The sequence below is a fragment of the Ixodes scapularis genome, unplaced genomic scaffold, assembly GCF_016920785.2.
Source record: "Ixodes scapularis isolate PalLabHiFi unplaced genomic scaffold, ASM1692078v2 PGA_scaffold4__175_contigs__length_147842914, whole genome shotgun sequence".
NCBI lineage: Eukaryota > Metazoa > Arthropoda > Arachnida > Ixodida > Ixodidae > Ixodes > Ixodes scapularis.
The window spans coordinates 17,967,185-17,994,050 of NW_024609879.1; the positions used below are offsets into that span (position 1 = coordinate 17,967,185).

The window sequence follows — 26,866 nt, forward strand, 5'->3', positions numbered from 1 at the left end:
AAAAGACGGCGTGGCAAAAGACGGCGTGGCAAAAGACGGCGTGGCAAAAGACGGCGTGGCAAAAGACGGCGTGGCAAAAGACGGAGTGGCAAAAGACGGAGTGGCAAAAGACGGAGTGGCAAAAGACGGAGTGGCAAAAGACGGAGTGGCAAAAGACGGAGTGGCAAAAGACGGAGTGGCAAAAGACGGAGTGGCAAAAGACGGAGTGGCAAAAGACGGAGTGGCAAAAGACAGCGTGGCAAAAGACAGCGTGGCAAAAGACAGCGTGGCAAAAGACAGCCTGGCCAAAAACAGGGTGGCAAAAGACTGAGTAGCAAAGGACAGGGTGGCAGGAGACGAGGTGGCAATGAACAGGGTGGCAGGAGATGAGGTGGCAAAGGACAGGGTGACAAGGAACAGGGTGGGAAGATAGGGTGGCAAAAGGCAATTTGGCAAACGACAAGGCAGCAAAGGACATGATGGCAAATACTAGTGTGGCAAAGGACAAAGCCATTTCTCACCGGAGTCCTGAGGATGCCGCCCAAGTCAAAGTTGACTGCATCTGCCACCAGCTCCCCATCTTTGCGTACGTAGTAGACGAGAACTCGTGCTCGGGGGGCCATGCGGAAGCTGGTCGAGAAGCTGAAGCGGTATGTGCGCACCCCGGAAGCAGGGAGGGTCTGGGCAAACACGATGTCCCCTCGGCCCATCACCTGCACCCACCAGACAGAAACATGTCAGTTTGGGAAAATGGGCTTTCACGTCGATGCAGAATAGGTTTACGACCTGGACCTGGCAAACTTAGGCATTACATTACGTTATATGACTGATGACCTTTCCCGCCACATTAGTAAACTGTTGGATTGTGGGGACTGATGCACAGTCGTAAACCAATTCAATTGGCAAATATTATGCACCAATTTCAAAAAAGATATCCTGTGACCCTCTGCCTTTAACCGGTATCAGCCAACAATTTAGAGCACAGGAGTAGCTCTCAACCAAATTTCATTGAAAGTTGGGTGAAAATAAAGGCAAGTGGGCTTGCTGTGTTGTTCTGTTCTCGTCTTTTTGGATGCTTTCAGTTTTCTTATGACATTACCAGCACACACTAAATCATTGAGACCAGAATGTTTTAGGTTATGATAGCTTTTTCTCTGAGGCAGGTACAGTCATCTCTCGTTAATTTGAACTCGAGGGGGACCAAACATTTGTAAGCAAAGTTTGGATTACCGGGAATTTTCTCCCATTGAGATGCATGGGATAGGATTTGTATGTTAGTTTGAATTATCCACAAGCTTGAATTAAGAGAATTTGAATTAATAATATTTGACTGTATTAAACCCAACTCTGCTGTTGTCTTGAGAATATACACAAAAAACAAGCACCAAAATATTTAAAAAAAAAATTTTATTTCAGAGCAAATTAGCATTGACTTTCAAATTGTTTCTCTTTTTTTCTTGCTCTGCTGTAAACCTCATATGACAATGCAGATCTCATTAACAATGATGAACTTGTAGTCAATAATTAGGCTTTCGCTTTTGAAACCTCAAATGATGGGAATAACAGAAAAGATACAGGCAAGCTGATTCATTGCTGACAAAATGATTTGAAACATAATACAGTCGAATTTCGTTAATTCAAACTCTCTTAATTTGAACTTCCGGATAATTCAAACTAACATGCAGGTCCCATCCTATGCGGCTTTATGGGAGGAAACTCCAGGTAATTCAAACTCTGCTTTATTCAAACAAATGTTCGGTCCCCCTTGAGTTTGAATTAACGAGATTCGACTGTAGCTATAGAAATTCACACATGACCAGTTATTGTCATGGAAGCCAAGTTTGAGATACTTTATAGAGAATTCACACATTAAAACTGGGTACAGAGGCATCCAACACATGCTTCATATTATCCAAAAACCCAAATATCTTCAGAAAGTATCTGGGCCTACAGTCAGTGACACGTAAAGTGTTCAGGGGAAGCTCCTCTCCCCCCTTTCCACTCTAGCAGAGTGAATGCTGGAGACCAGATCGCCTACTTTCCAGCGTTTGCTCTGATAAAGTGGAAAGGGATAATGGGACATTCCCCCAAACTCTTAACCTGGCACCGACTATGGAAATTCTCTCAAGAAGTCAGTGGACAAAGACAAAACTTGCTAATTCACTGCCACTCCTTTAAAAAAACAATATCTCGAAAAAATGTAAGAAGAAACTGCTTAAAATATTTTCCTAACAACATTGAAAGAAACTCTGAAGGTTGCATTTTATTTCTGACCTAAATGTAATACTTCCCACCTGGTTGCTACAAGTGGAGGGAGCAAACATGGGCCTGCTCAAAAATTGCGGTGGCTTAGCTCGGCTATGCGAGGATATACGTAGCGCGAGCTTATACGCACAAAATGAGAGGCGCGATCAAGCGGCTCTGGTGCAGCGTCAGACTTGGCTACTGTGCAACGGAGGCGCACAGCTGGGCACGCGGCGGCGCCAGTGCGTCTGTCGCGGCTATGACGTCACTCCTCTGGAATGCACAGACCGGAGAGGCGGGCGAGGCGGGTGCAACAGAGCGCGCAGCGGCGGCTTCGCGTGGCTCTCATAATGAGCAGTGCTCATTATGCGAGCAGTGCTCATTATGCGAGCAGTGCTCATTATGCGGAGCTCCGTTGCCGCCGCACGCTCCACATAATGAGCACAGCTCATTATGAGGGCCACGCGAAACTGCTCAACCTCGGCCAGTGTAGCTAACGCAACAAAAGTCAAATCAACACCAAATTCTGCGTTGCCAAGGCCCGATGGCCTGAATGAAACTAAGCAGCCTTGAGTTGATCAACCCACTGGGAAAGAACATGTATGACAAAGGTCATCGCGTCCACTTTTGACCGTGTTTGTTTTAGTTAGAAGCTATACTTTACTGAAATACAAAATGCCTAGGCATTATTTGGCTGAAACCTTTTCACATTTTAACTAAACATTCGTAAGCTGACGACAAAGTGTGGTTGTATGCATTCATTTACCCACCTCGTAGACCAGGTGATCCAGCGGCTGTGTGGAATTCACCTCCACTTCCACCAGATCGCCAATCTGGGGGGAGTAAAAGAGTTGAAGCGGGTTGGAACAACCTAATACAGTCGTACAATTCACAAGACAGAAGAATGAAATGATCAACCTGTGTTTTTGAGTCTTGATTTGTATAATCATGTATTATACCCCCCCACCACCCCCTTTTATGTAAGGCCCTAACTGCGCCCTTGAGGTGAAATAAATGAATCAAATAAATGAAATGAAGAGACTATGCCAAAATTCTGCTGACTTTAAAAATGAATTATGATGTAGAAAATTTGCTCTTGCAGCTTCTTTGCAGCAGAAAAAAAATAAATTGTGAAAATTAAATTCCCATACTGATCCCTGCAAGGGGTCTCCAGATCAGTCTTATTGTTGGTGCAAAATTTTACTTTGACGCAACGTTTGATGGAACTCCCGCTTACAGTGATGCGATTGGCCGAGTCGTTTTGAAGCACCTTTGGCAGCATCCAAAATTCCATTTCGGAGCAGCAACCTTATGTTTTCAGTCATACCAGAGGGAATATCATGTTCGAATTTGTGTGTTGCAGTGCTGTGTGTTTCCTTCGCATCACTGCACTTGCTCCTGGAGGAGGTTCACGGAAGATAAGGATATTTCAAGTGTTTTTTTTTTACATTTACTAATCTCAGACAAGAGTGACAAAATTTTGCAGATAGGTACAGTTTGCTGTAGCAATAAAAATGCTTTCTCAAACTTGCTTTCTTTTTTCAACTACATCAACTAAACCAGCATGCAAAAGGTTCTGGGTTGAAAGGATGAAGAGCCAGACAACTGTAGTCGCTGACACAACGAGAATGGCAAGGTGTCTCTTTCAGGCGCACAGCCCGCAGCATGTGCTCATTGTCTTCCGCCGTGCTTTGGCTGCGTCTGCACATTCGAGGCTCAAAGGACGCTAAAGCGTTATTGAAGACAGGAAGTATGCACCAAAGACCTGGAAGACAAACACTTCCCCGCCGTTGCAGTCCCGTTAGCAACCGCGGTCAGAGTTTAGCAAGGGACAGTCACCATGGGGTCCTCGGTGGTGACCCAGGCCTGGAGGAAGCTCCTGGTCGGGGAGCGTGCAGGGTAGATCCCTTCCAGGTAGTGCGTCTGGCCCCGGAACTCCGCCCTCAGGCCCAGCACGACGGTGGCGTTGTCGTTGGGCGGGAAGAGCTCGAGGCGCACCACCCCGTTGGCAGGAACCCAGTGGCGACTGGTCTTCCAGAGGTCCTCGTTGAAGTTGAAGCCCTGGTACAGCGTCAGCTGGTTCACCGCGTCGTGCACCGGCGTGTCGTCTTGGTAGGCCACCTTCAGCTGCGTGCGGGACAAACAGCCACAGAATCAAAAAGAGGGCTCTAGAAGAACAGGAAGGTTTAATCAACCATTTCCAGGTTCTTCTTAATGACACCCAAAAACAATCTCTAAAAATTATACCTAATAATAATAGCCAATATTAATACCCGGTAACAGTGTCCAATAACAATACTCAATAATGACACTGAATATCAATGTGCAATAACAATGTCCCAGAATTATATGTAATAACAACACCCAAAAGCAATAACTGACAATGGTTCCTAACCATGCCCAATAATATTACTTAACAGTACCCAATAACAATAACATTTAATTATACTAGATAACAATGTCCAATAACTATATCCAAAAATGAAATGTAATTACAATACCCAATAATGATACACAAAAAAACTTACAATGGTACCTAATAATGATATGTACTAATAATAACACCTGCCAACAATACTTGATAACAATACAAATTCATATTACTATATTATGTCCAATAACAATACCTGAAAATTATACCTAATAACATTATCAAATAATGATATCCAAAAAGAATACCTGACAATGGCACCGAATAACAATATCCAAGAATACCATCCAGTAACACCCAATAATTATACTAATTAGTGATGAAAAAACAGTGCTCAAAAACAATAGTCATTAATAATATTGAATAGCAATTCACAATAACAATACCTGAGAATAATACCTAATAATACCCAGTAATGATACCCCAAAACAATAGTACCTGACAATGCTATCTTAAAAAAACACGAAACATGTTGCGGATAAAGTTGACCGGCACAGATTGCGCAGCACATTTTGGGCTTCACTGGGTGTTTACGCGCGCTTCTGAGCTGGAGAGATACTACTCTGCAGATAATATGCCTCCCAACTTAATCCATGGGATTACGATACATTTTTAATTATTCTGGTGTCGAGAGGACTGTGTCTTCCTTCTGCTGCTACTTGCATTGTCAATTACTCCTTGAACAGTCACTGTGGGTCACGAGACAATGCGACGCAACACGATCACGTATCATGACGTTGCGAGACCACACAAAATAACCTCGTGCAACCTACGATTACGTAATTTAGTAACCTTCCCACGAGAGCACTTCTTGCAAGAGCAAAAAGAAGCAAATTAGACGTTTGTGTTTAGACAGCAAAAGCTTGGTCTGCCTTTGGGGTATAGTGACACTGGTGTACACTGTAAATGGAAACTTTTGCCAGTGCTGTGGTACGACTGCTGGCCTGGGGTCTTTAACGTGCATAAGGCCGTAGCGATACACGACCGCACGCCGGAACGATGCTCCTCCCGATCAAAGAGGGCAGAGGTGGGGATTGAATTCCTGCAACGGCTGAGGGACGGTGCATGTCAGAAGTGAACGAGGAGGAAGCACAGAGACGCATGGATCGGACACTATCTTCGACGCAGCTTCACGTCGGAGCGTGTAAATCAAAGTTTTTCAGCCCATCCGAAAAACTTCATTCGAATTTGCGAAGTCTGTCTGAGCAGACGATCAAGACTCCAGCACGTGGAACGTTACGGTATTCTCAAAATTGTCATTAAAACGTTTAACGAGGCATGAGAAATGGGTTTGGGAACCACACGACACAGGGAGTTCAAACGGCCGAGGAGGTCGGAGGGCACTCACGAAGCAGGTGTACTTGAGGCCCGGCTTGAAGGTCTCCGAGGTCTTGACCAGCTCGACCTTGACCTCCTTGTCGTGCAGCGTGAGGTACGAGGTGGAGTTGTACTTGCGCCCGGTCAGGCGCTCCTCCACCAGGGCAAAGAACTCTATGTCCCGCCGGAAAAAGTCCGTCTTGAGGGACAGGTCTCGCACCACCGCCACGGGGATGTCCACGCTCCCGTCAATCTGCGTACGACGGGAACAACGCCAATACGGAGAGAACTTGACACGGGCACCACAGCGCAAGAAGGCCAAGGCGCACAATAAGTAACACGTAGACAAAGCGCATGGTAATAGCGACCAGACCATGAAGTTCATGGGGTAAATCTAGAGGAAAAGATCCACCGTAATGGTGTACATTTTGGCAGCATTGAAACGCCGGAGCACAGAGGCAGACATTGGAGGTCCTAGTGGGCCCTGATTGTTAGCAAAGTTTTAATAAATGCAAAGCTGGAATAGAATTAGGTACAAAACGAGCGTGTTAATAATATGCACCATAAGGGAGGTAACACAGGGAAGGGAACGGACAACTATGAACGTCCTCTTCTCTGTGTTACCTTCCTTATAGAGGGTAACACAGAGATATTGTTGACTTGTACTGAAACAGAAGTCAACAACAGTTTTAATTTTTCGATTTTTGTTTTAGTATAGGAATTTGACAACTGGGAATTCCCTCATTCCCAATGAAAATGGTGTAATATGAACAATTGATGGTAAGGTTTGAGTTCAGGTCAAGTTTCCTGAATGTGCAGCTAATATGGTGAGCATTTTGGTGTATGACTTATCTCGGAACCTCTTATCTCAAACTTTTCTTCGTATTCAAAAACTTTGAGACAATGATTTATACCATAATATCTCGAGAAATGGCGTACCACCTAAAAATTGCCTTCCTTAGAAGTTGCATTACAACTCGGAACCAGACGTTTTATGCGACGGGAAACAACAACAGTGGCACCTTTCACAAATTAGAGGATGATCGAATAAACCAGGTTCTCACTTTGTCTTATGTGGAACTGATGGAGAAGCCTAGGGCTACATTTGTGCTCACTTTTTCAACTTGCACATTGAAAGTTAACGCACCTTTTTCTATCGCCCAGTTTGGCTTCCATAGAGGAGAGAAAAATGTTGCAGTAGTCCGGACTACACAGTCCAGGCGTGCCAGAAGTGCCGATTTCTTTGAACAGATTTTAGTTAAAAGTTGCTTTTGAACTAAGTCTCCTAGAATAATAAACTATGGATTAAAGCAACTAACTCTTTTTTTAAGAACTACAGAGCTTATCAAAAGTGGCCTTTACTGTACAGTATTCATTCCACTCGCATCAATGTCGGTGAACACCGAAACCTGGTAGCCACGCTCCAAAGCCAGTTGTTACAACACACTTTACCAGCGCTTAGCAGCCAGCTGAAAAATGCAGTCACTAGGCCGTAGAAGCATGCGTGACATGCTATACTGCACAAAAAAGAGCTACTGCGCAAGCTCAGAATCGTCTTTAACTTTTTTCTGTCATTTCTGATCCAATTAATATTAAATTTTCACATCTAATATAAGTTCTGTTAAACACAAACATAAGCAAAATGTTTCCTAATTATTATAAGTTTTCAAGAAAGCCTTAACTTTACCACAGGTGTTTCTGCCCAAATGTTTTACCATACCTCCAATAAAAAAATAGGGCACCAAGGATGTCAGCATGTTCTACAAGACATAAGACAAAGCCATTGTTATAATTTTAGCATCATTCTAAAAAAATATTATCACGAGTTAATATTTATTTTGTGATGATTAGAAATTTGCTTGAAGTCTGCCAATTATGATACAAAACTTTGTAATAACATTTTCTAGAAATAGTAATCACTTCTAGAAATAGTAATCACATCACAATCTACAATTTATAAGGTATGAATCCCTGAAAAAAAGTATTCAGGTCCATGTTCTAGATCTAAAAATACTGAGGGCAAAACTTCTGCAACAAAACAATTAAACAAAAGAAAACAGGGAAAGCTTTACAAAATGTAGGTGCTTACAAACAGCCTGGATATGAAACTTTGAATCGATGCAACTAAATAAATGTGAACTTCCTGAATGTAGTACTTACAACACATGTTTGTGACTTATAAACCAAAAAAAAAAAAAGCATTTCAAAACTAACTTTTTTGTGATTGCGGTGTTTCAAGACCAGCAGAGCGGACAAAGACAGCAGTGTACAGGAGATAATTATTGGAATGGCCTATTTTTTCTGTCCTTGTTTATATGACCTTGACGCAGCAAGTCGAGATGTGGACCTTATTGAGAAGCGGCACTCACCTCTGCCTTGGTCTGGTACTGCTCGTAAGGGCGGGGCCTCAGCTGGTGATAGCGGGTCCTCGGAGCCACGGTCAGCGTGACCGTACCCTTGACGGGCTTTCCGTATGTGTACCTGAAAATACACAAGCAACATGCTCCAGATAGTGGCCACTATCCCATTGGCGGCCTTTCAATGCCAGACCAAATTCTTTTATCCTTATCATTGCTAAAACTTTAATTTCTGCACATATTTTTTTTCTTGATTATGCAGGGAGTTTGCAACAGCAATTGTTCCTGCTTTGTTCACTTCACTGCCGAATATCCCAGTAGAAGTTGACAAACATGTGGTTAGAAGTCAGAAAAAAAGGTTTATTTGAACTGCCTTTAGCAGCAATATGATAGATGTAAAGCATGTGCACAAACATTTGCGACAGAAGTTTTTCCGGTTTAAATCGAAACTAAGCTTGTTTCTAAAACATTAGGACTGTGAAATTTGGGGGTCGGCTGAAAGTCCTTCAGTTTTTAATATGTTGCCGTAGCGTCGAGCATCTAGCAGTTTTCTGTTTTCTTTCTGCTCAGTCTGTCAACTGAAGACAACTGCATACTCAGACAACAGAAACAAGCATACGCTTAACTTGGAACCTAGAGTTTTGGCAATTTAAATAAAAAAATATACAAGAACTTTGCATGAGGAAACAACGGTTAAAACAATCTACAAAAACTGTAATACTTTTTTAGACACTACAACCAAAGGTTACTAAAGCAAAATAATTGGACCATGCATAACAAGCTATCTAAAGCACACCTTCAATCATTAAAAAAAAACAAAAAAAACAGAATTCATAAAGCAACTTCTATAATAACAGCAACATCGAAACTACCGTAATATTTCGAGATATAGCCCACCTAAAATTGAAAGCCAATAAGGAGAGGGTTAACTTTTGGTGAGCAATAAAAAAAAGTTGAAAAGTGCTAGTTTTAGATTTTATGACCTGGGAAACTTGCGATTGCAGGGCAGAGCGATGAACCAAATTTGACTGTCATTCCCAGTCAGCAACGCTTGCTTATTTCCCGCCGCGGTTAAGTAATGCCATTTCTGCTGAGGTCACCATTGACCAGAGTCCTGCAATTACCAGAAGTAGGCTATCTTTTGGTGTTGTTGATAAAATAGCAAATCATGCCAAAAATATGGGTGGGTTATGTTTCAGTGGGGAGGGGGGGGGGGGGGGGCGGGGGTGCATCTCTCAGGATCTTACGGTATGATGATTTAGCAAAAAATGTTGACGAAGTTGACTGAAGTGAAATGATTCCGGTGACTCTTGCTAACTGCGAGCGTTTATTTCTCCCAGTCATTTCACGATGGTCGCAATTTCTGTGTTCTAGTAAGTCACGGACAGTGCGAGAATGGCAGGGTGCATCTTTCCAACGCTCAGTCTCCAGCACGTGCTACATGCCTTCTGCCCCGCACTGGCTTCGCGTGAGCACTCAAGGTGGCTTGAGGTGCCCAAGCATCACCGAAAGTAGTAAGCCCGCGCTGGAGGCGGAGCAACTGAAGCACCTCCCTACCGTTCCCACCTTGTCGGCAACTATATTTACATGGTGGACCTGACAACACATCTGTCTCTTTTTTAGGGACCGCATAAATCGGTTTCTTGACAGATTGTGACCTAATTTAGCACGAAGTTGTACCTAGGTGGTGCATGTTTTTAGTAAAAATATAGAAGCATGATAAGTTCACTCCCCCAAAAAAATGGCCAAGAAAAAAACACATTTTTTCCCGTGGGCTAGTTCACGTGAAACTGTCAAACGACATGATGGCCTAATATGGAGTTCATTTTAGAAAAATAAACGGGATAAACTGTAAGCAAGCTTTATTTCCTCTTCCTTCTAACCAGTTTTCTGTCATTATAAATGCCATACTGGCTCATGATTCTATACAATGATTTGGCAAAAAAAAGGGCCTAGGTAGGGAAGTAGGTCCACGAGAAAAATACCCTTTCCCTTTCCTTTGACTCAAATGAACTCGTATTTTCATGCTTTGAAATAGCGAATGTACCATTTATAGGCACCTCTGGAGTAAGCTGTAGCCCGACATGTTATAGAACTGATCCATGGACTAACGTATGATTCGGTTCACTCCATAGATATGAGCTTACAGCAGTTTCTATTCTAATGTACTGTGCATTGTTCTTAAAATTGAAAATAAAAAATAAGAATGAACTCGGACTCAATCCCCGACGTAAGCCGCAGCCAAGCAACCCGTCGTGCACTCACGTGGCAGAAACTGTGGCGACCACCTCCGACTTGTTGTAGGTGGCGTATGCTGGCAGCTTCACCCTCACCTCAAACGTGGGCAGCACTGAAATAGAGCGAGCCAATATTCTCCCAAGCTATCTGTTGCGCCGCATCTCTAGCGTCTCTAGCGAGTTTTCAATAACAAAAGCAGTATCATCAAACATCTTTATACATACGCAAGTCAGTTTGCAGAAACTAGTCCTTCACTACACTTTACTATCTGTAGTCGGTGACAGGTTAGGAATCCAGGGGAAGATGTTCCCACATCTTTCTACTTTGGTAAAGCAAGGGCTGGAGAGGAGGTCATCTCTTGTTCAGCGTAATACCGAGCAAGTGCCCACTTAAAATTGAGAGGTAATCATAGAAAACTGGGGGATGCACGCTTGCTAGGTCCAAGCAGTTTTGCAAGTCACACTTTAACACGCAAAGAGTCACATGCGGCTCGCGAGCCACAGATTGGCCACCCCTGGTGTAGACTAATATCTAGGCTACGACTGTTTCTGGGCAAGAAATAAATAAATCCCCATAGCTTAAGGGCCCGCGACAGTGTTAAAAGATACCCAAGCTCTTCTCTGCAGCAATGTTGCAGAAAGTTTGCAGTAATCCAAGGTACTGGTATAGCAAATGATTAGTACTTTAAGGTGACTTTACTCTAGGGGCATTCCCTGCTGATCCATTCATTACAAGATATGTGGCCTGTTCTGGAGAAGCAATGGAAAGCCCGTGCACGACAAGGTCCCTCTTGAACAAATAACAAACGGCTTTCTTCTTGGTACGTCTTATTTGCCGGAAACACGAGCCTGCTCCAGACATTAAAACTGAGGCTAAGGATAACACAAAAATATGTGCAACGTTAACCAGCTTTGCCTGCTCATTCACTTTCTGGATGCAAAAGCTGCAACCTTATCAATTCTCTTACGCATAAGTATAGAACTCGACTGCAACCAGTTCTGAACAGTGTCACACTCAAAATCTTGGGAAACGGGGTGGGAGGAGGGACAAGGAAAGGGACAACCATAACACCAATCCTAAACACAGCTGGTGTTTGAGACGGTGTTCTGGTTATCTTCTTTCTAGTCTCCTCATCTCCAGACTTTAGCTTTTTACAATTATTCACCACCTTGTCTGTGCATAAAATGGATATTTCACTAATGCCACAGAATTTGTTTTTAATCGCATTTCCTCATTTAGTCAACGCTTGCACGCATGAAATGGTTATAATCAAACCTATGTTATAAATTTAGGACTAGGAAACCACTTTGCAGCATCAGCACAGAAAAAACTGGCTGGCCTAATGATGCAGGCAGTTCTTTTGAGAAAGCGTTTCCTTAGTTTAATGCAAGTTTTCGGCCACAAAAATGCTTCCAAAACCGTCCAACACTGCGGTAAGGTTTTTGCAAAAACTCACCGTATTCAGCTACGGTGAAGTTCTTCGAGTACTTCTGACCCTAGAAAAAGAAAAAAGAACAATGAGTGTAAATTCAACACGGTCAAAACCAAAACTGGAAGCCAGTTGAAAAAACAAAAACTAGAATGGTGAAAGTTTGGTCAGAAGATCAAACTGAAGCCTTCAAGGGCCCCTGAAAAGAAAAAGATGCTTTTTTTAAACAGTGTGGTTAGGACACGCGTGTCAAAAAATAAATTTCATGAGAAAAAAGTTTTTTTAGAGCATTATTGATGGCGCAAGATATTAAATTCTGTGCGCAAAGTCATTGACGTCGCAGAATGGCCATACACTCTTTCCACCTCAACGAGAGAGTCATACACTGTCTCCACCTCAATGTGATGGCCAAGCAAGGAGGTTAGAAGTACTAGGAGGGGGCACGTTGCAATATTGGTGAAGCCTAGTCATAAAAAGTTTAAACGATTTTGTGGCCAACGTGATTGCAGATCTCTTTGGCAATTGATGCGCGTGACATGTCACGTGCGAGATGGATGGTTGATTGTAGAAGGATTCCTTGCAGGCTTGCGCGCGCTCCGTCCGGTAGGTTTTATCAGATCGAAGGCTAGACTACCGTAGCTAGCCTTCGTCTAGCTACGGTCACGTGATGTGGTCACGTTGGTCTGTTAAGTGAGGAGGGTAAAGAGGAAAGTGAGAAAGAGGCGAGGCGTCAAGGAAGCATGGCTTGTGGAGGCTACGCGGCCGACGTCATGCCCTCTCCTACCCTTCTATCCTCCTTGTGACCAAGCCAATCCACGTCACCTTCACGCGCCCGAAATGCTGAGAGAGAAAGCAAGTGGAAAGGAGGCAACTAGCGAATAAATCGCGTCTTGCGCCATCAATATTGCTCTAAAGAATATTTTTCTTCACGTAAAATTATTTTCTTGACACGCGTATCCCAGCCACACTGTTTAAAAAAAAACATTTTTCTTTTCAGGGGTCTTTTAAGGGTATACTCAGACGAAATTTGAAATATTCCCCTCGTGTTCAAAAATAGGTTGAATATGATCCACGATATCCGTAAATGACAATCGCACGTTTGTATTTTGAGCCTGGTGGCTGTATTTTTTGTTATAAATGGCCCACTCTGGCAAGTGCTCGGAGAAGGCCCAGCTTGGAGCACGTGACATCCGACACCATCGTGATGTAGTTCGTCTCGGGATGAGCAAAGCTACGGCGAGGCTGACGTCAAGAGGAAGGCCTAGTCGTTCCAGCCGCCGAAGCGGCTGCTTCTGTACAAATTTTGAGTGACGGGTTAATCTTCTATAATCTTGTAGGGGGACAATAGAGACTTCAGCAACAAACAAAAGGGATTCTCATGAAGAGGGGAGTTCCTCCTTCCCCTCTTTTCTCGTTGTGGCCGGAGGTGAGACAATAACCGTTACAACCTCTCAAGGTTCCTAGATTGGCATTACTAACAAAGTGTTAGCGACATCCACCAGGTGCTCTTTGCTAATCGTTTAACTTGTTTTAAAACTCCTTTTCGTGTCTTTTGTAACAAGATATTGGTGTGTCCGATATGATACTGCTTCTTTGAAGACATAGAGACAATAAAATAAGCGCCGAAATTTCGTTGTAGTATCCCTTTAAATAAATTTCATAAATCAAGTTTCTCAAGAAATTTTGTTGTAAATGAAAAGCGAGGGCACAGCTCAATTGGACTTCATTGAACCATGAACCAAAAATGCTTTTGTGAGCCCATAGTAAATGATGGCACAGTAATTCGCAAGTGGTTAAGAACAGACATAGCTATGCAAGGCACCGGTATACACCATGCACATACACATGACATTCACACTGCAGCTGCCAGTGATCAGCAGGAGAGCCTTTGGGGGAGGCTGCGGTAGCTTGTGCACTCTTCTTTCATGTTCGCCCATCTTTTTGCATGTGTTTGTGTGTACAAAGCCATAAAAATAGAGGCAGAAATATTTTTAAAAAAAACAGTGCAATGAATGACAGATAGATTTGGCACACAACAGAACAACTAAAGTTACCAACGTTACTATGTCCCTGGCTCAATTTCACAGCTTACATATAAGCATTGCCTAGTAGAACATGAGTACCCCTACATATATGTAGGGGTACTCATCATATACAAAAAGGCTGCCTGTTTACCGACACGTTAATGCAGCAGGACAGGACAATTATCCAGTTCGGCATGGCATCCAAGGGAGACATAAAAACTAGCAAATATGCTCCTAAAGAAAATAATACGGCTGAGGTTTTAAAAGTTAATAGATGCGCCAAGATGCGTAGGTAGAGGTTAACCGTTAATGTTAAAAACCTCGGCTAGGTGTCCCAAGCCACTGCCCGATTTGACAAGTTCAGCAGCCTGTGTTCATGTCTGAGAAGGTGAACACTCACCAGGATGTCCACATGGATGGCCCAGTCTCCCAAGACAGGTTGGTCGGACAGCTGCAGTTCCGAAGAGTAGATGCCTACAGCGAGCAAGTCGGAGCAAAGCACCAGTCATTCAAAAATGCGCACCTTTCCGCCACGGCATGCGAAGTGAAAGCGATAGCTGTTATTGCACATAGAAATGTCCACTTTTGTGCGTATCGACCCTTTCGTTTACTCAATCACACACGACACTGCCTTATGGCGTCGTAAGCATCTCGGAACACACTGCACACACAGTTCAATGCCCGTCCCCAGGACTAAACCGAGACTAGTACCAAAGTGGTGGGTTGCATCCAATAGTACACACAAACAAAGTCCTACAGTGAGGAATGTGTAGTGGTGTCCATTGCCAACCGTAGAAGACAAAGCCACCAAGCAAGAACCAAGTATGCATGCTTTGCCAGACGTCATGGGAGGGCGCATACGCAAGCGCACGGGAGACGGAGATTTCTGCCGGGCCAATGTTGCGCATCAGTCCAGCAGCTTTGCAACACCACAAAGAATTTCAAACCACCCCCGCAGTAGTCCGATGCTTCGACTAGACAAAATGCTTCATTGCCCGCACCAGTCGGTGCCCTTTTCAGACTAGTTAGGGCCAGTCAATATACTTCAAGGAGCTTGAAAAGTGCCGCGCATTTCTTGAGCTTCACACGCCAGCTGATGTCAACACCTTCTGAAGATTCCTTCCTGAATTAACTTCTTCACGAGATGTTGTCGTTCCCGTCTCCACTCGAGACATCACTCGGTTCAATACTTTCTATATGTGGCACTGTTTTTTCTTCGCTTCTTGTGGGCCACTTTTTGTTATTTCTTCCTCCTAATTCATTTAATCTCCTTCCATGAAGGACAGATTTCCAAACTTATTAAAGACGTTAACAAGGAAGTGGCCATATGCTAGTGCCAGCTGCCCAAAGAATGGCAGCCAAAGAAACACCATCTTTTTTATTCGCAAAATAACCGCCGACTTTTGTAGTTCAGGGAGTTCAGACGTTGGCATGTTTGGGCAAGAAAAGAAGCAAAACTCACCCTTCTGAGTTAGGACTCGGTCCCACTGGTGAATCCTGTTGCCTTTGGCATCCTGGGGAAAGGGACAGACACAGCTGAGCTAACCAACCCTTCCAAGGAACCCAGCGACATGCACTCTACACATTCCCTACAAATGGCATCTAATTGAAAGCTTAGACTATCCTTCGTTTAAAATCAACATAGGTAGCTCATTAAATATATGCAGAGTTCCGCGAGTATTAGGGCTTCAGGAAAGTTGCTCGTTTTCCCTTTAAGTTGCCCTCAACGGTGCACGTCATCAAAAATGCGCGCATTCTTATTCCACACTAAACATTCTTCTGGGTTTTATTTAGTTATTGCATACTTTTTATGTTTTTCCTCATTGATTCTGCCCTGTGATGGTGCACCTTGCTTGTTTATTTTGTTTTCTAGTTAATCAAGTGTTGGCATTTGCCCAGTGACAGTATGCAATTCTTTTTTTTACATTCTCTGGAGTGCTGGTGTCCACCTGTACACGCTTTTGCGACATTCTGGCTGTTATCTGTTAGTAACTGTCTTGCGATCTTGTACGAGCATTACTGTTTCATTTGCTATTTACTGCTTGGTTCATTTGTTGGATTGCAGTATGAAATAAATAAATAAATGGCTCATGTAACTCTTTCATGATTAGCATGCAAAAAATTATGCTGCTGTCCTCCCTAATTACACCAATTAAAATGGGAGCTCCCTTTTTTAGACCCCCAAACCTCATTTCTGAGGAATAAACAAGAATGGGTCAAAAGATACTTTCTAATGCTCTGCCGTATAAATAGAGTATTCTAAATATACTAATAAGTGTGCAAAAACTGGTAAAACAATTTGCACATATATTAAGAGATGCCTCCGAAATCAGAAAAATCATTTTGCAAAAGAACGAAATTAAAGAGCACTTTTAGAACCTTGGAAATGAGCAGAGCACTAGACCAGAAGGACAACCAAGTCGTTACCTTTCCTGCACACAGTGCAACCCACTTAAAGTATAACAATAATGAAAAAACTCGAAATTCCAATCGTTATAACCTATTATCGTCGCATCTGGACTAGAAACTGATCACTTCCAGCCTAGAAACTCTAGAAACTGAGCGTCATAAGTGGTACATCGTAATATGTGCTATCGGTGCCAGAGGGTTGCACTGTATTATTAGACCCCGTAAAATTTCAACAGCATTCGGATCTCGAGGAGAATTTAGGAGATGGGCCCTGCGGTGCACGAGTGCTCTAGGCCAGGACTGCTTACCGTGACGTGGACATTCATGGCTCCCGTGACCGTGGGCAGCAGGTACGGGTCCATCACTATCACCCGGAACAGCACTGGGCGGACCGAGCAATGCACACACAGTCAGTGCGATCCAAACTCACCAGCACACACTGGTGAACAGGCAGTCTGCCATAATTAGCTCGCGAAATTCTCGAACTAACTTAGGAGAGAAAGAATTGGCCCAAGACCACGATGGGTTAGCGTAGGGTGGCACTCCACTTTCGTTAATCTTTAGCTACAGGGAATAGTACAAACCAAGCTTTTTTCCAGATCACCGCTAGGCTGAACTGCACATGCTTGGTGAAGAAACGGAAGTGCAACTATTTAAGGCTTTATTTTTAATGCTTCGAAGCAAACTTCCAGGCCTCCATGCGAGCTAACGTCTCATGGCGACTAATACTGGGTCTTCACATGCACGCTCAATTCTGGCATGGCATATTCAAATATTAATTTTCCATAAAACAATTAAAAATAGTAATTGTTTCTAAAATCACAGTTAGTATTTCTATGTATCAAAGAAGGCACAGTTTGTTTCTTTCCTTTTTGAGGCGAGTGCACTGGTATAGAGTAGAGTCTTAAGAAAGAATTATTTCTTCCGTTTCTTTCCCTTTCTAAGTTGTGTTTAAGATGCAAAAGTGCATTCTTCTCCCTACCAGTTCATGCCAAGTGTTCTCACTTTCTTAACCTTTTGGGGGTCATGCGAGTTTTCTCCTTGCAGGCCCCTCTGGTCATAATTAGTTTAAGCGGAAAAAGATCAAATCAATGAGGGACTTCAAATTCACCTGTAATATACTTATATCAATATGTTCAGTTCGAGATAACCCTGCATTCTCCTGAATGTGTTCATTTGAATTAATGAACTATACTAGCAGTATTTGCGCAGCGTACAGTACTTTTCTAAGCGATTGCCGGGGTGCAAGCCAGGGTGTCGAGCGCAGGTTTTGCAGTAGAAAACAGTTTCACATCTTTGCTCTTTGACTTCCATATCACTGCAGACTGCACAGTCTTTGGTCTTGCCTCCACCTAGTTTGTAAATGCTGTAGTTTCTTCTTCCAAAGATGCGAGCAAAATGCCTGCCTGCCCCCATATCTAGCAAAAAAAAATATAAATGTGCCGCACTTGTTACAGCATTTGTTGGAGGTAAAAAAACTAAGTATGGATAGTTCACATGCCCAATAAGAGATGGCGCAAGATGAAATTGTCGAGAGGTGCCCGATGCTTGAGAGGAAAGGGGAAATGGGCCTGTCGGGGCAGCCCCGACACTTGTCCAGACCGGGAATATTTTATGTCAGAAGATACTTAAAAGATTACACTTAAATGGTTAAAACCCATGTGTCCGACATTTTATTAGTTTCAATATCCGAGTCATGTCCCTAAATTAAATGCCTTTTTTCAAGTGCAAGTCATTGCAGCGGGGGCAAACTGTGCAGACCGACCTTTCTGTCCCGGCTTGTAGACAGCCTTGTCCGTCTGCACGAAGACCGAGTAACTCTTGTGCTCGTAGGTCAGTTCGGTCTCATTGAAGAAGTCCAGACCACCAGAACCGGACGCAGAGAGCTTGTACTTGCCAGGGCCCCAGTCGCCCACCTGGGAAGACCATCTCTGCTCACGCAAGAGCCCAAAAGCTGCCACAATACACCTAGAGTCACTAGGTAAGCTATACTTAGAGTATGGACACTCCATTCCCCGATTGTCTCGAGCATGCTGCCATTTTGTTGCCTCTAGTGCAGAGAAGGCACAATTTGTGACAGCTACGATTTGAAAATGCTCCTTCTCAGTGGCTCCAGCATCTGCAGCAAGGGGAACCCATGAGAGAACTTTGGGATACCTCAGGGTCCCCCATGGGTTCCCCAAATTCCTTCGACCATCCCCTCCTACATAGTGTTTTCTCTGTTTAGGAAATATTTTACCAGCTCTGAGCCATCCATTGATGCATAACTATACTATTTTTTACAAGGTCTACACTCTTCTGTGCAGCTTTACTTCATCAAGATGACACTGGGAGGGGTTCTCAGGTTGCCTTTCGGGACAGATGGGGATTCCTCGAGAATTTCGAGAGCACCTGGTCCAATCGGTTGGCACACACTCGGCCCACAAGCACCTGGATGTGGTCAAGTTCACTAGGGCTTTAATGAGGTAAGCACTTCTAAGACCATTAGCTTCTCTACCACTGTTAAAACAGAAAATACTCGAGAATGAACGGCATGGTTAAAACACATTCCCATCTGCCGTTGACGTACGAAAGCGACTGTGTCTAATAAAACGCTACTTTTTTTACCAGAATTGCAGTGCCAAAAGTTAGTGATGTTTGAATCACTAGATTACACTGAATTTCCAGAAAGGGTCCATTATCTCTCCAATGTACCCCAACCTTCCCCGGTTTGGTACGACAAACTTGGCAAGACTGAATTGAATAAAAAGGCCTCCAACCACCAATTATGAGCACAATGAAGCAATGTTGCCTGTGGTTAAACTCCTTACAGTTTGAAACAAAGCAACAAGGTAAGTATCATCTCGAGTCTTCATTGAGACGCGAGTTGAGTATTATCTCTCCATTGAGACTCGTGAACCTTGTAGCCCCTGGTATACCATTCAGAGCTTTGTTTGTTGATAATAAAATACTGCCAGAGCTAAAACTGCATGGCTACTGTATAGAACTATGCAAGAAGACACGGGGGTTCAAGCTTGGGACAGCCTTAATGCTGGCACCTTTCGGGCCAAATTAAATATTATAAGAAATGTTTCCCAGAGACAAATCTTACAAGTTTTTTACACTTCAAGGGGTGGTGCGACAATTTCAACATTAAAAAAACTTGCAGCTCGGATTTTTTACATTTCTTATCTTAGCACAAGTCGAAGAAAACATGCCACCTTCCCCTCAAAGTGCAGCAATTCCGCCAAGTAATCGTAAAGGAAAAAAACGGATGTTTTCCCAATGCGTGTGGCGGTCGTTGGAGTTACCGTGCGACGTCATTGGGAGTATGCAAGTTTTCCTGCTGTTATCCACTGGAAATTAACAAAACCGTGTGGTGCTCTATTGTAGCTGAATGAACCTCGAGAAGTTGACAATTGCGGAAGAAGGGGTTGTGGACCCTAAAGGCAGAACTGAACATGGTACTTCCAGTGACGTCACTGCACACCTGACCCAAAAGACTGTGCGAGATCAAAGGTACCCTACCTTCAATTTTTCTCTTTTTTCCTTTATATACAAAAACTAGCGTGTGAAAAAAAAAAGTGATTTTCTGTTCTTCATTCTATACGTGACAAACCGATTCCCACAATTCAATAGCCAGTTTGAAAATCGTTGCACCGCCCCTTAGCTTTCTGAAGGTCAGCACCGTAGATGTACGACGGTGATTACGCATTTGAAAGTGCTCGCCTAAACGGGGAAACTTCTCAAACTGTGGGAGGTATTGCTATTTGCTGTCTTCGCTGAACTATAAATGTTACATTCACACACTGTTTCGCGTTACTGGGCTATTTATAGTTTTAAAATTAGACACTTCACGGACGTGGTGCGCCCTCTGCATTACGGCTGCTCTGGCGGTAGTGCCAATGGGAGCACTGGCTCTTCCGATTCAGACTTCCAACGCTTTTCGGAAATAAGTTTAGAGGATGAAAGCTCATCATCAAACGGAGAAGTTCTGAAAAGCACCTCCGATTAGGAATCTGGAGCCGCTGGAATGTCGCGGAGGCAGACTTGCCAAAATAAAACCGAATGGAAGAAAGCTGACAACTTCCTGCCTTCAATATTTTCATTTGATGCTTCTAAAGCTAAACAGCTTGCAAGCACTCTACATGTACCCGCTAGATAATTAAGAAAAAAACAGCACATTGACACTTTCTTTATACAATTCCTTGTCAAACAAAACCGGACAACTGGGAAGCACCTCTCAGGGAACAAAACTCGACCATCAATGGGTTAAATGCTCGCGTTGGGAATGGGAGGAACATAAAATAAACAGATGAATAGAGGAATTAATTAATGAAAAAATAAACTGTTCTGCCCGTGTTTTAGGAACTCCTCGTCAATTAGGAAGGCTCAAGCAAAAACCACAAGACTCACCTCAAAACTTATCACTTGTGTATCACCTGGAAAAAGAAAAAAAGATTCATTTAGCAAAATGTAGGGATCACAACCTGCATCACTACAGGGTTCCCAGATGCTTCTAAGGAGGAAATTCTATGGACTCGGATGAGTGCCAAGATTTTTGAGAGGACTCCAAATTCATGTAAAACCTAATCAGTTTAAAACAATGGTGCCTTAAAGGGATGCTGAACCGAGCTTTGGATTTGGCAAAATAAGGCTGCAGAAGCATTGAACAGGATGCTACGAACTCCAAAGCATCACTCGTACACATGGGCGTACCAACCGGGGGGGGGGGGGGGGGGGGGGGGGGGGGGGGGGGCATTGACCCCCCCAGTTCTCAAAGTGAGGGGGCAAGGCATGTGTTTTGCCCCCCCCCCCCCCCCCCCCCCTGAAACAGCCACCACTGGGCAGGGAAAACACTGGCCGGCGGTGCCCAAGGGATACCAAGGGCAATGCCTCCCGGACCTGGGGGGCGGGGGAGGGGGTATGGTTTGCCCCCCCACTCAAGAACAAGTTGGTATGCCACTGCTCGTACATCGGTATCTCAAACAGAAGCAGACGGAACACTGGAGAAGAGAGGGAGAAACCTTCTTCTCTCTTTAGCGTTGAGTTTGCTTCCTTTTCCCCAGCCCGTCTTACCCTCGCCCTACCTTCTTGAGTTGCAACGGACTATAGATATAAGCCAAACATTTCCTAATATGTCCACTGTTGTTGGCAACGTATGTAACGCTTCCCTGCATCAATTCCAAGACCGGGAAGGGTTCCTTAAAGGCCGACCTACAGAATTGTCTCCTACCGGGCAGAGAACCGGTTCCCCTTTTTCTTTCCATTCCCTCTCATACTGTTCTCTCGTCCTGTCCCCACGAGAGCGGACCTCCAAGCTACTCCTGCAGAAAAAAGGAAGGTGTCCCTCTTTCTCGAATGGAAAGAAGGAATTGAGGGAGAACTCCCTCCTTTCTGGCTGCTATGCAGTCTTTTTAAGATCCTCGAATTCGAGAACCTCTGGACTACATCAAAACATGGTCAGTCACGTTTTGGGCATCTCGGTGCATTCAGACACAAGAGATGAAGGAAGGTGCTCTCACGGTCATGAAGCTGGACCTGCTTGGTGATCCTGTTGGAGCTGCCGTTGTCCGACGGGCCGGAGAGCGTGACCCTGAGGTCGACGGGTGGGGAGGACGCCGACTGACTGAGGGAGGTGCTCACGTGATACTTGAGGTTGGGCCGGAGCTTCCGAGGTGCCACAATTGTGTAGATGCCACTGCTGCAAGTGCCGTTGGAACCACACCCACAGTCAATGCCGCGAGAATACAAATAGCACTAGGGTCAAGGTCAAGTAGAGGGAGTGAACAGACAAGTGCTGACAAGCGACCAACGTTTTAATGCACGCAAAAAATACAAGAAAGATGCGAGAGCCCAAGTAGAGTTTGTTGCAATTGAAGAAAAGTGGAACAAGGACATCCCACAAAGCCCTCTACCCTTTCCACTTTAGCAGAGTGATTGCTGGAGAGGAGGTGAGTGATGAGGAGGAAATATCCAATCAAGGTGAGCTAAAAGCTTTGTGGATGGCGCCTGTCCTGCTTTTCCTAACCTGCAACAAACTCTAGTCCCACTTGCTTGCTTTACCCAACCCTCCAGCAGATCCTTAAAATGTTTACTCAAATTTGTAACTCTTTATTATTATATTTATGCTTTAGTGTCAAAAAATGTTCGACACTAAAACTTAATTTTTTAAATTTAATGTCAAAACGTTTTAACACTATAAAAAAATTAAACATCAACTGGTTCCATTTTGAAAACATTTTTACTGCATAATATTTGCCAGCTTGCCCAAGACAGCACTTAGTGGTGTGTCGAACACTATGATCTTCGCACACTCAACAATCGACATCTGGCACAGGGTTTTGCACCTCACTCGCCTCCAAATAGACATAAATCTGCAAGTTCGGATCTTACAACTTCTAGGCCATGAAATCACCTGAAACCACTTTAATTTGAAAGACCTTGTTTACCCACAAAAAAGGTAAAAAGTTAGCGTAGGCTTCAAAACAACTTCACCACCCAAAACTATGCATATCTGCATCACATTCCCAGTTTTTGTGGCTGCAGTGGGCTGTCTAATTTATTCTCTGCAGATACACAAAGAACCGAAAATAAGCGTCTAGCTCAAGCACTGCTCAGTTATGTTTTTCTACAGAATTCAAGTGAGACCAGTAGAGATCTGCTGACAGACATGCAAATGCAAGTTGGAATGCAAGCTCCTGTTGTCTGCCCATACTACTAAAAAGAAAATTGGCAGTGACCTTTAGCTCCAAAGTCAATAACGCATGGAATGCAAGTGTTTCAGGAGCGATTGTGTTTAATGTCTAGAAGACATTAAAACTTCACATCCTTATGGTATCAAGTCAGAATGTCACGTGACCACCACATCACGTCAAATAACTCTGCATCACATGCCATGGGGTATGTACAGACACATGGGTAGACAAATTTCAGGAAGTAGAGGCTTCCGTTATAAGGTATTCCATGTTTGAACCTTATGAATGTTCGATTTCAGTTTGCCCTCTGCTGCTCCCAACTGGGCTGTCAGTATTTTTATGTGTAATGCCACGTAAGAGTAAGCGATGAAAACAGTGGCGGATCCAAGGGGGGGGCGGTGGGGGCGATTGCCCCCCCCCCCCCCCCCCCAAATGCCTCGCCCGGCAACCGTGACGTGACCCACATACCTCAAACCACAGTGACGTATATTTCTCTACCCAGAGAAAATCTCCGTCGTGACACCACAAGTGCAATGTTAGGTTATCGACTTTGACTCTGTTGGTGTAAGAATGAGACGACCTCAAGCTCGCCACATGCTTTTTGCACACGCCATCAAGCTTGCCGTTCGACGCCATCTTCTTTTCTCGTGGGAAGGATGGGGCAATCCTCGGCTCTCGGCGGACTACGGGGATTAGCAAGCATCATACAAGCCTCCGTGGTGTAGCGTACGTGGCTTGAAAGTGCGATGACGCTTTCTCCTCTCAGGGCACGAAATTCTCGTCCTTTAAATACACTGATAAGAGCTTCACCATGAGATATATATAGCAACGTAGGAAAGCCGGTTCTCGCATGCAGTGCTGCGCAAAGCTAACATTCCCCAAACCTACCGTATTTACACGGTGACATTGTTCAAGAAAAGGTTGGCTTTGATTCCCGGAAGTTCAGTGGATAACTGGACAACGATCGGAATTACACAATAATGTGTAATGCCACGTAAGAGTAAGCGATGAAAACAATATGTCACTTTTTGACGGCTTGCGAACATATTATATTTAGGCGACTTCTGCTTTGGTGTGATCCGTCATTTTTTAGAGAATGGCAAATCCATCTAGTTCAATTTTGCGCTTCATGGCAAACACTGAGATCTAGAAATTACTAATGAACTCTATTCTATTACTGTAAAAACAAGGAACTAAGTTACAGTTTCGAATAAAAAGGCCATGTAAGGCCGTTCTAAAGAGCGACCTCAAGGTGTGAGGTAGAGGTGCCACAGCATGGTACCGTGTCTCAATAAGTGCATTACTAGAAAGACTGTCATATTAGGTGTTTTTGGTAAATAAATATTCTCCAGAAAGCATGCTGCGGTGTTATAGAGACAGAAATTTGAATTCAACATGCGGGGGTAAAAAAAAAAGGAACCCGGTACGCAAACGGTTAAAAAGAAAGTCCTAGTGGTGTCACGTGGTGCACTTGCAGACCGAGTGAGGAGTGACCGTGCCGCCACAAGCTGGGCAAGACTTGAAACCAAAGGCACCCACCTTTGCGGAGCTACCAAGGGCAGGAATGCCGACGTGAGCAGAAGTAGCCTCGTGGCATCCATTCCTCGAGCAAGCGGTAACCTCAGGGAGACCATCTGAGGGCACACAACAAAAGCACATCAGTTTTCCACAGGCGCGAAAAGGGTTTAAAGTTTAAGCATATTCTGGGTTCTTGTGAACTAAGTCGAAAGGCCCGGTACACACTTGCGACCAAGTAGGACCAGCTGAGACAAGACCGGGTTTTAAGCCTCTCGTGGCAGCTTGGGACCTGCTCCGCAGTGGCGCATCCGGTTCAAAGCTGTCGCAAGAGTCTGGACACCGGTCTCGTCTCAGCCGGTCCTGCTCAATTGCAAGTGTGTGAATGAATCTTAACACATGAGCCTGCCTCACAACAGTATGCTGCACGACACCGTTGGTGCGAACGCAACACTGCCGCTTTTTCACACTTTAGTTCGAAAGGATCTTGGCGGGCACCAACTTTACCACTTAGGTTAGTTCCCCAGGTGAGCACTTTTCACCACAGTGTGGTAAAAACATGCTCAACCGCATCGGTGGCCACGTGTCTTAGTGCACCACACCTCAGAGCGCGTGGAACGAAAGCTCATTCTCTCGATCCCAGGGATCCTGGGCTCAATCCCCACCCCTGCCCATTTTGATTTGAATCAGCGTCGTATTGGCGTGCAGCCATGTATCACTACTGTGTGGTGCACATTAAAGACCCCGAACTAGGATCGCAGTCGTAATGCATTGACTAAATTTCTAGTCTACAGCGTAAATCACACAGTGTCACCAGAGCTCAAAGGCAGACCGTCCTTACATTCTATAAACAGAAACATTTATATTTTTATTTTCAGTTAAGAGTCTTGATTTAAACAGAAAAGCAGAAAAAGATTGGTGATCTCTTGTTCACACTAACAGAAAGTGACACAAAATAAAAAAGGAAGCAAGGTACTAAAATTTAAAGGATTATGAGGCTACTACCGTAAAATACCGGGCAAGCGCCCACTCAAAATTTAGAGATAATCGCGAAAAAATGGGGGATGGGCGCTTGTCCAGTCATCAATTTTACATATCAATGTACTGTGCATATTTTCTCAGATCTTACAAATTTGGGAATGGGCGCTTAATGTTGAATGGCTGGATGCTCGGTATTCTACGGTATTAAAATAATAATAATTCTTACTGAGTCGCATCTTGTGGGGAACACATTACAAAAAGCTTTGCAACACAATTGGCTGAAAAGGCACTAATGAAATTGCACATGTCAGAGGTTTGGTCATCTCTCGCCAAATTATGGAACAGAATACCAAAGAAAAGGATGGTAATATATGCTGACCCCCATACAAACTAGTGATTGCCACATTATAAACCACAATTTCCATTACACCCAACTTATTCCAATGAAGTGTGCTCAATCACGCTCTCGGGTCTATAGATGTGGAGTTTGTATAGCCTTCCATAGTGCTTAGTACAAAAGTAATATGATCTTACATATAGTAATGGCAACGAAACTACGAACATAGAATCCCGAATGAACACCATCCTCCAAAAGATCACACATCGTTTTTTTGTTTTTTTTGTGGCATAAAATTGTTATTGAAAATCTTCTCAATGCATAAAACTACCGAAACATTGCCTACTCAAAACAATTAACAATGTCCAATATGCATGTCTCCAATCCCCAGACTACCTACCTGTCAAAAAAAAAAAAAGTATTCTAAGGTTAAAATTTGACAAGAGGAAAATGCTTATGGTGTTTCCAATGGGATTCAACACACTTTATTTTACCACAACGCAGCATAGCGAAAAATATTGTAGACATGTATGCGGACTATCCCTGTTGCTGTAGGCTCTGCATGCTGTTCGAAGTCCGAGATCGCTCGAGATATCCCCAAAGTTGCTTTCACCTGCATTAAAAACAATCCCTTTCCCGGGATTTCGGCTTCTCTGCAGCGTTTCCAATGGCACCAATGAGCAAAAGCTCAGTTTCCACATTTGAGCTCTTGGACATGCTACCGTGCACATTGGTGCATATAAGGTTCTATCCCCAAAGCTTCACCTCAATCATTAATCTGGCTTTTCTCCCAGATTGCAGCTTCTTTGCAGTGTACCTATAGGAGCATCAACGAGCAAATGCTAAGTTGTGCACATCGGTGCTACTAGCTGCTAAACTTTACCGCCAGACAATGTTGTCAAAAAGTGAAGTGACCTCCCAGTTCCAG

The 26,866-nt window shown here is 43.9% G+C and overlaps 1 protein-coding gene across 1 annotated transcript in view; it reads right to left on the reverse strand.

The window, feature by feature from the left end:
* The window catches only part of LOC8034452 (CD109 antigen), an 81,808-nt gene extending 57,069 nt beyond the window's left edge, over positions 1–24,739 (reverse strand). Inside the window, exons 1-14 of the mRNA XM_040215996.3 lie at positions 24,645–24,739; positions 21,933–22,111; positions 20,824–20,849; positions 18,194–18,344; positions 16,737–16,810; positions 15,482–15,533; positions 14,420–14,493; positions 12,023–12,062; positions 10,594–10,678; positions 8,341–8,452; positions 6,003–6,224; positions 4,063–4,350; positions 2,994–3,056; positions 501–692 (exon numbers count right to left, since the gene is read on the reverse strand). Of these exons, the coding sequence (XP_040071930.1) occupies positions 501–692; positions 2,994–3,056; positions 4,063–4,350; positions 6,003–6,224; positions 8,341–8,452; positions 10,594–10,678; positions 12,023–12,062; positions 14,420–14,493; positions 15,482–15,533; positions 16,737–16,810; positions 18,194–18,344; positions 20,824–20,849; positions 21,933–22,111; positions 24,645–24,739 (1,653 nt within the window). The remainder of the gene's footprint in view (positions 1–500; positions 693–2,993; positions 3,057–4,062; positions 4,351–6,002; positions 6,225–8,340; positions 8,453–10,593; positions 10,679–12,022; positions 12,063–14,419; positions 14,494–15,481; positions 15,534–16,736; positions 16,811–18,193; positions 18,345–20,823; positions 20,850–21,932; positions 22,112–24,644) is intronic.
* Positions 24,740–26,866: the final 2,127 nt, after the last annotated feature.